Source organism: Odontesthes bonariensis, chromosome 21, assembly GCF_027942865.1.
Source record: "Odontesthes bonariensis isolate fOdoBon6 chromosome 21, fOdoBon6.hap1, whole genome shotgun sequence".
NCBI lineage: Eukaryota > Metazoa > Chordata > Actinopteri > Atheriniformes > Atherinopsidae > Odontesthes > Odontesthes bonariensis.
In genome coordinates this window covers 17939727-17954806 of record NC_134526.1, presented here as the reverse complement: position 1 = coordinate 17954806, position 15080 = coordinate 17939727, and the positions used below count along the sequence as shown (strand labels likewise).

Sequence of the window (15080 nt, the reverse complement as noted above, 5' to 3'; positions counted from 1 at the left end):
TTACCCATGTCATTTTACCATTGCTTAACATTATCATGCTTAGACAACAGTCCTAAAATCACTTATCAAAAAAAAAAAAAAAACTATCTCAAGTTCAGTATTACTGTATGCCTTATATGAGAAATTCTAGATTTCTTATAGAAAAAGTGCATTGATACCAATAAGAACCAATTAATTCTTGGTGATGTCTTATCGCTTTCATCAAGTCCGTTATGTAAATATCCTAAAAACAAAACTACAGCAGCAAATAGTTTTCTTGATCTGCCTACAGTATTTGAACCCCCGTTGCATTAACAACCACCAAACACGAGCCGAATTCCCGAATCGGTATACCTATAGTTGGTCTTAACACGCTGCCTTCATTAAACTATGGGGACAATGATTAGACAGCATGTATAAAGGACAAAAAGAAACAAGCATCTGACAGCCCCAAATGACGGCAGCCTCCCTGCACTGATGATGTTTAATGCAGCAAACGAAGAAGACATTCACTCAAACATGCGACTAAAGGTGATCGTATGCCATGCGGTATTTTGGTGCTGCGGTCCTTTAAACCTTGGAGAACAGGTGGACTGCATCTCTATTGCCTCTGATGAGGGGAAAGAAATCAAATCTAACAGTTACAGAGGAATTCAGCAACCAAGGGAAGAGGAAGGAAATTAAATTCAGCTACATATGACGAAAGACCCAAGTATATGCACATCAAAAAGTTTATGCAGTTTTTGCAATAAAAGGTGCAAAAGGTTTTGTGCACGTCATTACATTGTAAAAGCATCTGTTTTCTGTTTGGCCTCTGGCACAAGCCGGCTTAAACACAGCTACATGTGAGTCATTCTACACGTGTTGTAGTATTTGGGATTGTGGCACTCTATGCTGGTTCAGGTAATTCCTCTATGTACCTATCTGCCACCCCCTCCCCTCCCAGCCATCATCTAACTCATGAGAATATTCCAATCGAGGAGGGGGCGGTAAACCCTGCCCCTATATCGTCCTCACTTACCTAGGATCCCTGCGGTCTAGTTGGCGAAAGTCGCTTTTGAGTGTGTTGGATTTAGTGAGGCGTTTAATCCCAGAGGTATATGTATATCCCCAGTTTACCCTCCCACACCCACCACCCTCCTCCCACCCTCCCTCACAGAGACAAACAGGGCGCGGGGGAAAGGGAGGCCGTCCGCAGAGTGAAGGGTCAAGGCCAGTCACATCCCTCCGGCTGTAGTTTCTCCCCACGTTCTGGGCAGTGCAATGAGTTCCCCTGTTACCCTCCCCTTCATTAACCTGGGGGGGGGGGAAATGAACAGAGCAAAGACAAGTCAGTGTAAGATGGGTTCAGAGGCCAGAGAAGCTTAGCTGTGTGGGTGAAAAGTGGGATTCTGGATCAGAAAATGTGTTTGGGAACAAAAGGTATCATTGCTGATCAATGAGCTGGGTGTTTCATCACATCCAGAAGGAGGTGTAGGGGGAGGGTGCGCGTCTGTGTTGCGGACGTACCTAACAGGTCTGTGGACCAAGGGAGGGGTGAGGTTAGACGCCATAGCAGGCCGACAGGCGCTCCTTCAACAGAGGGGGGAACTGCTCAGAGAACTGCTGCCAGTTCTCTTCTCCAACCTGGTCCTTGAAGCCATGCAGGATCTTTGAAAAAAAAAAAAAAAAAACAGATAAGCTCTCAAGCAGGCTTTCACAATTAAACGTCTCAGCCAGCTGAGGTAATGCAGACAGGGCAGCTAGTGTGTCAAGCTTCCTCAAATGTACCAGACAAAAACTTTTGTAAATTAGGCTTTTTGATAAAAATAAATAAATAAAACACAGGAACCTCTGCATGTAGCCAAAGATGTACTGCTTGGCAATGTTCAGGCATTACTGTGGTGATATGATACAGCACGATCACAGTTCCGCGTGATAAAGCACAAACACACAGTTCCATCCTCACCTTTGTTTTTGTTTTTTTTTAACTTTTGAAAGCCTGACGAGGAAAACAAAGATTTTCCTGAAGTTTGGGTTTATATGGATGTATTGCTTTGGAAGTGTAAGAGATTTAACAAACTGGCCACTAGACACCCCGTTGTTCACTGAAACTTATAGACGATCCTTCATAATCACGACGTCTTGAATACAAACATTTTTCCCCTCAAATCAAGCTGCACCATACTTCTCAGAATCAAAAACCATCCGCACCATACAGTCAGATTTCGAATGTCTGATGAGTGTTCATCATAGAGTGTGGTGAGCTAGTGCTGCACATGAAGAGGGAACGCTTTGATTACAAGCACCAGCCATTAGCTCAACAAGGTAATCCATGACATGGGGGGCGCTCACCTTATAAAACATGTCTCTCAAGTCATCCTTTGGGCTGACCCACGAAGCCACAGCGTCGCAGAAGAAAATGAAGTCCTGGGCAGAAATTATTTGTCAATTAGTTGTACACCGATGTCAAGCCCCGCTTATTTTGAGGACCCTTCCGGCCCCAGCAGCTTTAAAGCACCATCGGCTCACCTGCACCACTCCCGCCGGGTTGACGCCGATCATCACACAGATTCCCCGGAAGGCTGAGTCCTTCTCTTCGTTATCTCTGATATTCCTCAATGACGAGCACCTGGGAAAAGATGGAAGTGCTCCATCACTAATTATTTGTCCACTCGAAACTACTTTTCAGCTCATTCACATGCAGTGCAAGAGGCAAATGAACCAAGCTGTGCATCTTCAAATCATCTGCCTGATCTAATATGTCTGAATGAAAGACTTACCAAGGTCTAATAAAATGTTGCAGCTGTGGTGCCACTTCCTGAGGACAGACGAAACCCAGCCTGCCAATTGTAATGGCTACACATGGGGAGACACGAGAGGAACAGTTCACATCAACACTCCTCTGTGGCCATAACTGGAAGCATTAGAAGGCGTGTGTGTATTAATCCATGTACCTGTGTTTTCCAGCAGAGTCTTTGGTGTGTTGGGTCTATTGATGATCTCCACCAGGTGAGGCAGCACCAAGCCCACGTAAGGCTGCATCTCTGCACCTAGAAACACACACGGAGCAGAGAACAACACCCCGTCAAACACTGGAGGATGAAGGGTCAGCTGAAGGGTGACAACTGTCCCAACATCACAGGTGGGACTTATTCAACAGTCAACACTGGCAGATCATCTTGTGTTCAAACAGGTTTAATCATCAGACTCATTTTTCTAAAAAGAAAAACAGTTTCGAGGTCATACAGAAACTAACAATCCGGGTTTTCATAAATTGTTCCCTAATTTTCAGTTTCATCCATCACACACACTTGTTACTACCGCTTTCAACGCAGTTTTAAAGCGAAACTAAACTTAATTTCTACTGGCACATACGTACTTTTACAAACAAAAACAGTTGCTAGAATAAACCCTAGGTTTTAAAAAGTGGCCATTTTACTGAGATTACTACTGGCAGTTCTAAGCAGCAGATGACTGAATGTAGTTCAAGCTAGATTAAATTTTAAAGGAGGAATTGAGTTTAACATCAAGTACATGATTTTCTGTTCCGACACGAAAACAGGACGCAAGTCTGTCTAGAAATCAAACCTTGTGTTTATGAATCTCCAGAGGCAATGATCCACAACAACCACACCTTCAGTAACATGACTACTGCACACGGTCAGTGGCCTTATATTAAAATTGGTTTGCATGGATCTGCAACAGTTGAATGTTGCTAATGGTTTTCGGTTGCTAAAATCTTTTATTTGGTGATAACTGGAACTTAACCAATTGGAAGTCACCTTCAAGTTGTCCAGACCATAGACTGTATCCAGACATTTGACTTTAGATAGCTGTCCAGCTCAGCTACAACTTTAAAAGAAAGCTGAACTGTAGATGTCCTTGTGTGGGAACAATAAATATTACGAGTTTGAATTCAAGTTACTATATCTCATGTTGAGTCGGGGTTTCTTCAGAATCGCAAGTGGATGATCATTTTTTACTAAAAACGGTAAGAACATCTTTGATTCTATTCCGCCGCTACGCTCACCTGGACAATTCTCTGTTTGCTGCTTGGCACCTGTCCCTGTAAGGATATCACACAGAGGTTCACTAGGCTGACTTTCGCCACACACAATGGCTTTGTTAGGCATGCATGCACTCAGACATGCTCAAATAATTAGGATGCCGAGGTTCATGTTGTTGGCACACCATTTCAAGTGCCATAAAACACCACACGGAGTACCGACTTTCAGACACAGGCAAACTTTATCAGCAGGCTGCATATGTTCAACATATTTGTAAAAGGCCTGTAGCACAAGCTCTGCCAAAGCCAAGAAACACAACCCTACAGATATCCGTCTGCGTCACACAAGCTGGCACACATGAAAACCGGCAGACACCAAAATGCACCACCAGGAGCCTGGTGACACCTGAAGCAAACAGTATCTGGATCAGAAAATATAGGAACAAAATGTATCATTCTGTGTCAATGAGCTGGGTGTTTCATCACGTCCAGATACTGAAGACTTTTTTCAAAGTAAAAGCAACAACTACTTGTAAGAGAAAATGAAAGAAAACGTAACCTGAAGGGCATCGAAAACAGACCTGCGCTCTCATTCTTACCCATCTGCATGGAGATCTCTCCAATGGCCCAGGTGGCGTTGTTACACACAGAGATGAACTCCGGGTTCAGATTGAGCCCCAGGATGGGCATGAACTCAGCTGGAGGGGAGGAAATAGACACACCGGTTACAACGGCAACATGCAAACACACCAATACAATTTCCTCACATCTTCCTGTGTTTAACTGGCCCTCATTAAAGACATCAGTATATACGCAGATAGAACAGGTTTTCTAATGCAGACGGTTCACATGTGGCAGCATTAGTCTTCTTTAACAAAGCCACTAACCAATGCAGGGTTTCACATGGAGGAAGCACGCCTTTGTTAGATCACCCAGCAGGGCAAAGGAGCTTTGCCTCACCTCCGGCATCGTGTCCTGCAACAGAGACAGACGATGTTACTCTTCGTGCACTTTTACAAGCAGGCAAACATAGTAAAACTACAGAACTATCCAATCGTACCTGCATGCACTGGAAAAGCAGGGTCATGATGTTAGAGCGAGCCACCAGTTGTTCCACGTGGGCCCCCAGGCCCTCAGCCAGGCCGCTCAGCAGATCCAGGGCCACAATCATGAAATCTTTATCCGGAGCCTCATACTGGTCTGGGTGCTGATTGTACATCTGTACAGACAGGAGGCGCAATAAGTTTCAAAGCTTGTTCTGTGTCGGCTATGGAAACATTTATTCGGTTTGTGTGTGGTTTGCGTTCTCACCATTGCCTGAGCGAGTGTCTTCTGCACTAGTGTGACACAGCGCTGATAAACGGGCTCGCAGTAAGGCAGAAACCCGCTCTGTAGGGCTGTGGCCACCGACGACAGACACTAAAGGGAATTCAGAGGCAACAAAGTTAGCTTTACGAGTGTGTACCTGACAAATACCAAAGACGGAAGGTAAAAAATTAACCTTGTCAATGCTTTTGTAAGGGGGACTCTTTATAACCTTGAAATGATTTGTGTACCCACTTTCAGAAACAGGCAAACTTTATCAGCAGTGCTGCACAAGTTCAACATCTTTATAAAAACGCCTGCCTGGAGGGAACTGCAGCACAAGCTCTGCCAAAGCCAAGAAACATGGGACCAAGACAATGTCGGTGCTGTTTGCACAGACCTACAGATATCTGGCACACATGTAAACCCGCAGACACCAAAATGCACCACCAGGAGCAAACAGTATCTGGATCAGAAAACATAGGAACAAAATGTATCATTCTGTGTCAATGAGCTGGGTGTTTCATCACGTCCAGATACTGAAGACTTTTTTTAGTAAAAGCAACAACTACTTGTAAGAGAAAATGTAACCTGAAGGGTACTTCATTTCAATATGGATTAGCAACAGAAAGGGGAAGAAAATGTCAGGAAACTCTGTGGGGTAGTAAATATTTGCCAAATTACAAGGACTCGCTGAAAGCCACTCACCTCCAATAGTGGGAAAAGATCCTTGTCTTCATCCTTCAGCTCATTCCACTTGGCAATGAGGGGGGGCATCAACTTCTGAATGTACTCCTAAAAGACAACGTAAAACAGTAAGAGCTCAAGATTTATTCTCCTTTTTAAATGCTTGAACAACGCATTTTGTGATTTAAACATAACATGCAAACAAATGCGATATTTTTCTAATTTGACCGTACAGCTGCATGCTATGCCAGCAATAGCATCTCTTATGCATGGAAACCCATACATACAGGGGGAAGGATGGGGAAAAAAAAAAGTCTTGCAAAGTATGGAACTGCATGCAGTGATTATTTCACAGACACTTACAGGCTGATTGAGGTGGTGACCCACTGAATCTGCCAGAGTTCCTATGGCATCATAAAGGATGAGCAGATTCTTGTGCTGGTACTTCCCAAAGGCAAAGACCAGTGTGTCCAGGATAAAGCTCAGGTAGGGCACCAGCTCTGTGCATGCCTCCTCCTCCAAGGTGGCAAATGCACTGGGAAAACCAAGATGAGATAATAAATATCTAATCTTCTTGTTGTTTGTGCAGCTTAGGAATAATGCATGCAGGATGTGGATCAGAAAATATAGGAACAAAATGTATCATTGTTTATCAATGAGCTGGGTGTTTCATCATGTCCACGTGAGCAGGAGAGGAAGACTGTAAACATGCTCACCTGCAGGCAGCCTCCTGCACCCTCTTGTTGCCGTCCAGGATACGTTTTAGGAGCTCTGTCATAAGGGGTTTGAGGTAGGAGTCAGGGGGCTGGGAGACCACCCAGTGTGCATAGCGACTCAAGGTCCAGCAGGCAATGGAGCGTACCAGGGCCTTTTTGTCACACAGAGACTGGATGAGATGGGGGATCAGCTCCGGCAGGTAGGGCACCATGCCCTGCATGCAGCCTGAAGAGCGAAGAGAGGTGCAAAGGAGCCAATTAGTGGAAACGGTTAACAAAAGTACATTTTCATGTAAAAAGAAAAAGAAAAAAAAAAAGACTTTTTGCGAGATTTCGCTTATGAAATTTTTGCATTTAATCAGCAGTCCAGTACAAACATCTTGACTGACACCTTTGGTCTCAACACAGAACTTGTGCAGTGCATCTCATTTGGTATGAGCAGTAGTGTAGCTCAATCTACCCGACAAACACCAAAGAAAGCAGGTAAAAAAATTAACCTTGTCAATGCTGTTGTAAGGGGGACTCTTTATAACCTTGAAATGATTTGTGTACCCATTTTCAGAAACTTTATCAGCAGTGCTGCACAAGTTCAATATCTTTATAAAAACGCCTGCCTGGAGGCAAGTGCAGCACAAGCTCTGCCAAAGCCAAGAAACATGGGACCAAGACAATGTCGGTGCTGTTTGCACAGACCTACAGATATCTGGCACACATGTAAACCCGCAGACACCAAAATGCACCACCAGGAGCAAACAGTATCTGGATCAGAAAACATAGGAACAAAATGTATCATTCTGTGTCAATGAGCTGGGTGTTTCATCACGTCCAGATACTGAAGACTTTTTTTCAAAGTAAAAGCAACAACTACTTGCACCAGATGTCCGGACAGCACCTCTTTACAGATGGGTTGCTCTGCCAAAGTCAACCAGAACTCACAGGCCTCCAGTGTAGCTCAATCTTCCTTGAAAACTAGAAATCAAAAGTTGTAAATAGTGTGTATGAAAACTGCAAGTCATGCAACTATTACCTTCAGCTATGGCCCCCAATACCAGGATGCCGGACTCCTTAATGACCCAGTCTGGGTGGAAGAGCAGCCCTTTTAGGAGTGGCAAAAGGTGGGGCAGCAAATCGTCGCGGAACACGTTGGCCAGCACGTCCAGTGCTGCGGCTGAGCACTTCCCTAGAATCAGTTGAAAAAGTCCCGTTACAAACGCTCAAATCCTCCTAAAGTCACCTCTCAAAAATCCCTAGTTTTATTAAACTGGAGTGAGAATGGAGTGATAAGCAAGGACACGACACTCGGCTTTAAAGTCCGACACGGTTTGTCATCACTTACGTAGATTCCAGTCAGACAGCGTGTCGTCATCGTCGTCGTCGTCATCTTCGATGTCCTCGCCCTCCTCTCCCTCCCCTCCTTCGTGTTGCAAGGTGACCGTGCGCGACTTGTGGAAACGGGGCTTGATATCCTGCTCGCTATCCGGCACCGCCTCATCCTCCTCCACGTCTCCCTGGGGAAATGAGCACAAACGCACCAGCTTTCACATCAGCGCTTGCTAAAACTCTTCAGATGTTCTTTTATTTTCTTCTGCAGTGAAAATGAGACCTGAAGTCTCACTGTATGTGGGGGGGGGGGGGGGGGGGGGGGATTTATAATCTAAACAAAAATGTCCTCACCTTCAGTAGTATGATGTCTATCTCTGAATACTTCATCCCGTTTACTAAGATAGGGATAAGTCTATATTGATAAGGAGAAGAAAAAAAAAAATGGATGATTAAGTATTAAATTTGATTAAAGAGCTAAATTGATGACACCCATACAGTGGCCTGGATTTAGTGTTACGACCTTACAGACTGTCTGATGTTCACGTTGAAATTATAGACGTATTACTTCTAGAAATGATGAGCAACTTACTGCACCAGATGTCCGGACAGCACCTCTTTACAGATGGGTTGCTCTGCCAAAGTCAACCAGAACTCACAGGCCTCCAGAGCCACGTTCTCATCAGGATCCTGAGTCCGCTGCAGCATGTACTGCAGGAGATGAGAGGGGCATGAGAACAGGATGTGTGAACAGACATAAAACCAAAAAATGAAATAAAAATAATCACACCACTGTGCAACATCCTAGCATGGGGTATTGAAAGTCTGGATCAGAAACAATAGGAACTTTAGGTATCACTCTTAATCAATGAGCTGGGTTTCTCATCACGTCCAGAAGCAAGGCCGACCTAAAAGTCACCTTTTAAAGGGATAACCCTTTAAAAGATAACACTGTCGCCCAACACTTACCTGGATGATGCTGTGCATGTGGGGGATGAGACGGTCGATGCGGACCTCCAACAGCATGACCAGGGCTCGGCACACGTTCTTTCGAACCTCAGAGTCCTCATCTGCTGCGAGCGCAAAGAGGCTCTAATATGGAGGAGGAGGAAAAATAAGACCAAGAGGGCACCAAAAAAAAAAAAATAATAATAATAATAATAATAATATTCAAAATCCAACAAAGCGGGTGCTGTTCGAAAAACGTAATAACGCATTTTCAGAGCCACGGCTTACCTCGATGAAAGTGTCGATGTTGTCCATCAGGGCCTGGGCTCTGCCGATGATGAACTGGTTTACACAGGCTATAGCATGAGACCTGCAAGGCAATGCAAAATGTCTCAACTGAACAATGTCAATACAGCTGCTTGGTTTGCTCAGGATGGAAACTTTGACTTAAACATAAGTGTGAAAATACACAACAGGATAAATGCATTTTGTGCCCACGAAACAGAGCACATCAGATTTTCACATTAAAAAACTATTACCCAATTTGCCGTGTATGCATGTACAAAAAGCATCCGAAATTCCACTTATTATACTATATAATAATAATTTAAAAAAAGAAGAAGAAATCCAAGAAATTTCTGTGAAATGGTCCGTCAGCGAGAGGGTTAGAGTGAACACAAAACCAACTGTTAGTGTACATCACATTCAGATGCTGGCCACAAACAAAAAAAACAAGTTCTGCTCTGCCTTGTACCTAATTTTAGGGCTGCAATGCTTGAAGAACTGAAGGAATTTAGGTATCATAATGTTGAGCGGCCTATTCAGAGCGTCGCTGTCCAGCAGCTCCGACGAGTCCTCGCAGATCTTCTGCAATGCGCCGAACGAGCCCTGAGACACGGACATACATAGAAAGGCTGTCAAATCAAACGCAAACATACACGGACACAGAGGAGAGAATGAGACTGCATCAGAAGATCGAGCCGAAGCAAAAGCAACGACTGCATTGCACAGAATTTTGCTTTTCAAATTAGTTTGCGTTTTATTGGCGGGGGAGAAACTTTTAGGCCAAACGTTTCGCCAATACAACAGACATTTTATCTTACGGGATATTTTTGTACAACAAGCACACGTGCAAATAGGACAGTTACATGTTGTGGGCTATAATTAAAAAAAAAAAAAAAAAAAAAGACATTAGTGGCTCATACACAGATGCTAATATAACTGATATAAAACTAAGGCGTCCAGGTGTGTAATGAGGTCATGTAACTGGGCAACACTAACTAGCTGCTCAGCTTGTCAAGAGGTCTTTCATGAGTTCTGAAAGATAACTTAATTCCCGTATCGAACATGATTAAGATGAACTAAATCATCAAATATATAGAAAGAGATGCAAGGTTTTAGATGGACATATTATGAAAACTAAATGGAAAATGATCAAGATGCCTCCCATGGCTGCGCATACTTTCATGACCACAGGTTCTCACACAGGTGCAAACTATTTTTGACCCCCACGTTTAACTTTGCTGTGCCTGCCAGAGTGGGAACACTACTCTGTACATTTACAATGAGTCTCAGCAGGAGCAGATTTACAAACGGATGAAATAAAAAGAGACACGGAAGTTGGGGGGAGAAAAAAAAAAGGAAAAGAAGAAGCCAAAGCTGGGTTGGTGCTGACCTCACAGGTGTTGTAGTCCTCCGAGTTGAGCAAGTTGCAGAGCTGGGGCAGCAGTTCAGGCCATGTTTGTAGCTCTCCTTTGGAGGCAATAGTAGTGATGAGGATGCCTAGAGGTGCACAGGAAGCAGAGATGAAAGCCTCCTTTAGGTCAGATTTATAAGCAACATCACTGCACGCAGTTTCCTTTGAAGCAGCTCTGGATCAGACAGTATGAATACAAACACCCTCACAGTCACTCAGATGTTTTTATTTTTATGCATCACCTCCAGATGTCCGTTAAAAGAAGGAGAAACACAGGATGGAGCGTGGCTCCCTCAAAACCGCTGGTGAATGAACACGGTTAGATTATGATGCTTACCGATGGTGGCACGGATGAGCGGCGAGGGATCGCCGATGTTGTTGAGGCATTCCTGCTTGATGAAATCCGCAACAGCCGGGGGGAAGTTCTGGTAGTGGGCTTTAACATTGTTCTTTAGTATCAAACCGCTCAAGGAGCGGGTTGGCTCATCTGAAAAGAGGGAGAGAAAAGTGAGGTCCAAGCAACCGCAAAGGAATAATAAGAAGTCTGTGCAATTTCTAATGCAAGTCATCAGAGTGCAGATCAGTATTCTACCCAAATGTAGCTTACAAGTCATACGGCATGTCGCACTTTTATGAACCCTTATGCCTCACTTTGTGGAACCGACTGGAATACCTTTGTAAAACTTAAACTATACAAACTCAAACACTCCTTCCCAGACCCGTCCAATTGTTTTTACATTGCTGCAGATGGTTTAAAATGATTTTAAATGTTTTAGACATTGCCTTCCGCCGCCATCCTGAGTGATCACAAGTGGGCAGTTGTCAATTTATCAGTTCACAAATGGCTCTTAAATGTGTTGAAGTGCAACATGTGAACAGATCTAACTTACAGTTATAAAGGCAAAGAAGGACAGAAAGGCAAACATGGGCAGCAAACAGGATACCACTGGTAGGCCTAAAAAGGTTAGTAAGTAAGTAAGTAAGTAAGTATGCCCTTTATTATCCCACAGTGGGGAAATTCATGCGTCGCAAACAGTATCTGGATCAGAAAACATAGGAACAAAATGTATCATTCTGTGTCAATGAGCTGGGTGTTTCATCACGTCCAGATACTGAAGACTTTTGTCATAGTAATAGCAACAACTACTTGTAAGAGAAAATTAAAGAAAATGTAACCTGAAGGGCATTTCATTTCAATATGGATTAGCAACAGAAAGGGGAAGAAAATGTCAGGAAACTGTGGGGTAGTAAATATTTGCCTAATTAGTCATTAGCACATCTCCCAGTCACATCAAGAGCTGTATTTTAACGCCATTTGTAACATCTCACTGTGCGATATGACAGAAATAAAGGGAAAAAAACAAAAACAAAAAAACAGAAAATCATTAAATTGGGGCAGAAATTTGAGACGAATGGCGACTTGACCTCTTTATTTTTTGTATAACGGATAACTTGTATAAAGTTTAAGTTAAGTCTGAAATATTAGAAACCGCTCAGCTCCCCGTAGAAATCCGCGCTGGTCCTTCTAATGTATGCATGTGGTGTGAAAATGTAGTGCAATGTGTGGGACAAAGCATTTCCTACACCTCTGATGGTCTATGTTAAGTTCTGACATGTTACGTTAAAAACAGCAGACACGAGAATCCAGAAATGTGAAGAGTTCGGCTCCTGATGTCTGATCAGGTTAAAAGACAAAACAACGTCAAACAGCGGAAAGCCGAACACTCACATTAAGTCAGTGGTCCAGGACATTTAGTATGGCTGACACAGAGTCGAAGGGCGATTACTGTGACCTGAACATTTAACTGGGCCGCTATCATTGTCCCAATAAACATGCACAGGAGCAGTCTAGTCATAAAGCAAAGTGTCTTCAGTGCCATGACTCTGTGGACAGTTTAAATATTAAAAAAAAAAAAAACTTTTGAGACATTCTACACCTTCTAAGTTGGTCTGGAGAAGCTTTTGGGGACTGTGAGCTGACACAGTCAATAGAGATTAAATATTTGAATGAGAGCAGCTTTATTGAGAAGATGTCTGTATCAACTTAAACCGTTTTTACCAAAACTTCATTTTGGTCTGAATTATGTGTTTGTGTACATTTTGAAGAGTCCGATTTCAGTCCAACTAACACAAAAACAGTGGGGAGGCGCTACAACTCACCTTCAGTTTTAAGTCGTGTGAGGACGAAAATTAGATAGTTGTTGAAATCAGGGAACTGGTTGAGTTGTTCAAGTTTCTAGAAAGGCAGTCAAGGACCATTTCATTTAAAATAAATAAATCAAACACTGCCAGCAAATCTTTGATGCATGAACTTTACATACAGTTGAAGCTCTACGGCTGCACTAACGACAGCAAACTCCTCAACGTGTGGAAAACGCTCAACTTTCTACCTAAGATAAGAGATCTGGCAGCATTATTTACACTTTACAGGTCAAACTCCTGTTGTTCTAGCACAAAACACGACTATAAAAATTTGTGATTAGAGCTAGCTTTACAAAGCAACCCCCCCCCCATTGCACTGCTGCAGGATACTTGTTGGACAGCCCTCTGTGTGACAGTGTTGGGCGACTGTGAGTCTTTGAGCAGCTGGAGGACCTGCTGAAGTCCCTGCTCATCTGGCTGCCACTCCATCCTGTTGAACACACACAGATTATTCCACATTACACAGTTCTTTACATGTTGTTAAGTTGAACGAAGAGAAACATGCAAGCATGTGGTCTCTGGATCAGACAGTATGAATACAAACACCATCAGTGAAAGTCAGGTGTGGTTTTAATGCATCATTTCCAGTCCACGTGTATAGTTACTTTGACTTTATAAGCTACTGTGTACAGGCGTTGAAGAATAAAGACTACAGTGAAAATGTATACGTGGGTAGATGCAGCAGCTCACACGTTGGTCCGCCGTGGACACAAACCCACGAGGGAGTTAAAAAAGAAATTATAACCGTTTGTCGATCTGGGATTGCCCAAATGTGAACACAAACCACTTGGAAATGTGACCGAGGCACAAAAACAAGGACATCAGACAACACGGCCAGCTAAAATCTCTGTGACCCGGCTTAACCGCATCAAGTTAATCCTACCCCCACGCCACCCGGTCTACGCTACGGAAACGCTTTTTGTCTCAGTACTTATTTTTTCCTGAATGGACACAACGTGATAATCAGTGCCATGGCCCGAGACGCTGGAGTAACCCGAGTGGGTCTCACGCGAACGTGTTGGTCCGAGTGAAAGAAGTCAGGAAATAAGTCAGACACGGAGCTGGGCCGCCGTGGCCAGGCTCGTGCTAGCAATCATGTCGTGTACCCTTGCTTACATTTGACTTTGCAGATACGTTTCCCTTATCACAACGATCGCTGCATTATAATTAATCGTCTGGTTGTGCTTTAAAGAGCCAACTTGATGCTATAAAACTTGCCCTTCTTGCCCGGGCCTGTTCGACAGGGCAGTTCCCGGCTGGGTGGTCACAATGTGCCCGGCTTAAAAATGAGCAAATACCGCCAGCTGTTATCTAAAGTAGTCCTGTACCACATCAATCTTTCAGAGAAAGCCAAAGTCCGAGAGACCGTGTGGAAAAATCGGACTTAGCAAAAACGATTAACGGCTAATAACCGTTACAAACTTGCTGAACACGTTTTCCTTGGTGGCCTTAGCCGCTAAGCCGCCTGCGCATAGAGTTCCACTACCTGAGCTAATGCTAAAGCTACTAGCCAGGCTAACGCTTTTAACCAAAGGTTTCCTTGATATTTGCTCTATTAACACCTTACCCGATGAGACGGTAAGCTCGATTAAAGATTCAAATAAATATTCTGCCAAATTAAAGACAGACTGCAACTGTACCTACAATATTGATTTGTAAGTTGGGCAATCAGTGCTGGGCCGCTCTTCTTCGTAGCGGTTCTTCTTGTTCAAATGAGCACGCCGACTGAAATTGACCGACAGCGGCTTCCGTTTAACACACGTTTAGGTAACCACGCGAGATTACAGTGCAATTTACAGGCACCCACCAAATATAGAAGTAGTTCTACAAAAAAAAATAAGTAAATAAACAAAATAATATATCCGAGTGTGATGAATAAAGAAAACTAAGGGAAATCTGTAGAGATATTCATGCATTCATGTTCATATTCTCACGACAGATAAATTGAAATACGAATCCTCAAATGACCCAAGATTGTGTTCGAATTATTTACTTTGTAAATGTAGTTTATAGAGTAATGAAATGTTCATATGTATATCTTTTTTTTATTGTTGGATAAGATGTACAATGTTCTTTCAAAAAATGTCAATAATCATTTTCAAGTCAATTTCAAAATGTATCTTCACTCTAAAATGCTTGTGAGTTAAACTGCATGCATAACACGATTGTATGTCAATTCTAAGTTGGGCACAAAGCCATATTCTTCCAGCATGGCTGTGCTGTCATTAAAATAAAACTC

General features: G+C 43.3%; 1 protein-coding gene and 1 non-coding gene across 3 annotated transcripts; both read right to left on the bottom strand.

Moving 5' to 3' along the window:
* Window positions 1-1132: 1132 nt before the first annotated feature.
* Window positions 1133-14555, bottom strand: LOC142371579 (transportin-2-like). Of its 2 annotated transcripts, XM_075454270.1 has the most exons (26): window positions 14486-14555; window positions 13172-13271; window positions 12800-12875; window positions 10977-11126; window positions 10619-10725; window positions 9698-9831; window positions 9232-9313; window positions 8965-9087; window positions 8588-8706; window positions 8350-8410; window positions 8012-8183; window positions 7703-7855; window positions 6676-6901; window positions 6323-6494; window positions 5981-6067; window positions 5279-5386; window positions 5028-5186; window positions 4855-4942; window positions 4567-4665; window positions 3992-4027; window positions 2916-3011; window positions 2742-2817; window positions 2491-2590; window positions 2314-2388; window positions 1489-1629; window positions 1133-1275 (listed from the first exon to the last, which is right to left on the bottom strand). In XM_075454270.1, exons 2-25 carry the CDS (start codon window positions 13268-13270, stop codon window positions 1522-1524), a joined length of 2706 nt encoding a protein of 901 aa, XP_075310385.1. In that variant the 5' UTR covers window position 13271; window positions 14486-14555; the 3' UTR covers window positions 1133-1275; window positions 1489-1521. The 2 variants fall into 2 exon arrangements, with proteins under 2 accessions (XP_075310385.1, XP_075310387.1); XM_075454272.1 differs by lacking the exon at window positions 3992-4027.
* On the bottom strand, window positions 13360-13429 carry LOC142372206 (small nucleolar RNA SNORD41). The gene has a single exon (XR_012768199.1). It is a non-coding gene; the product is annotated as a small nucleolar RNA SNORD41 (small nucleolar RNA).
* Window positions 14556-15080: the final 525 nt, after the last annotated feature.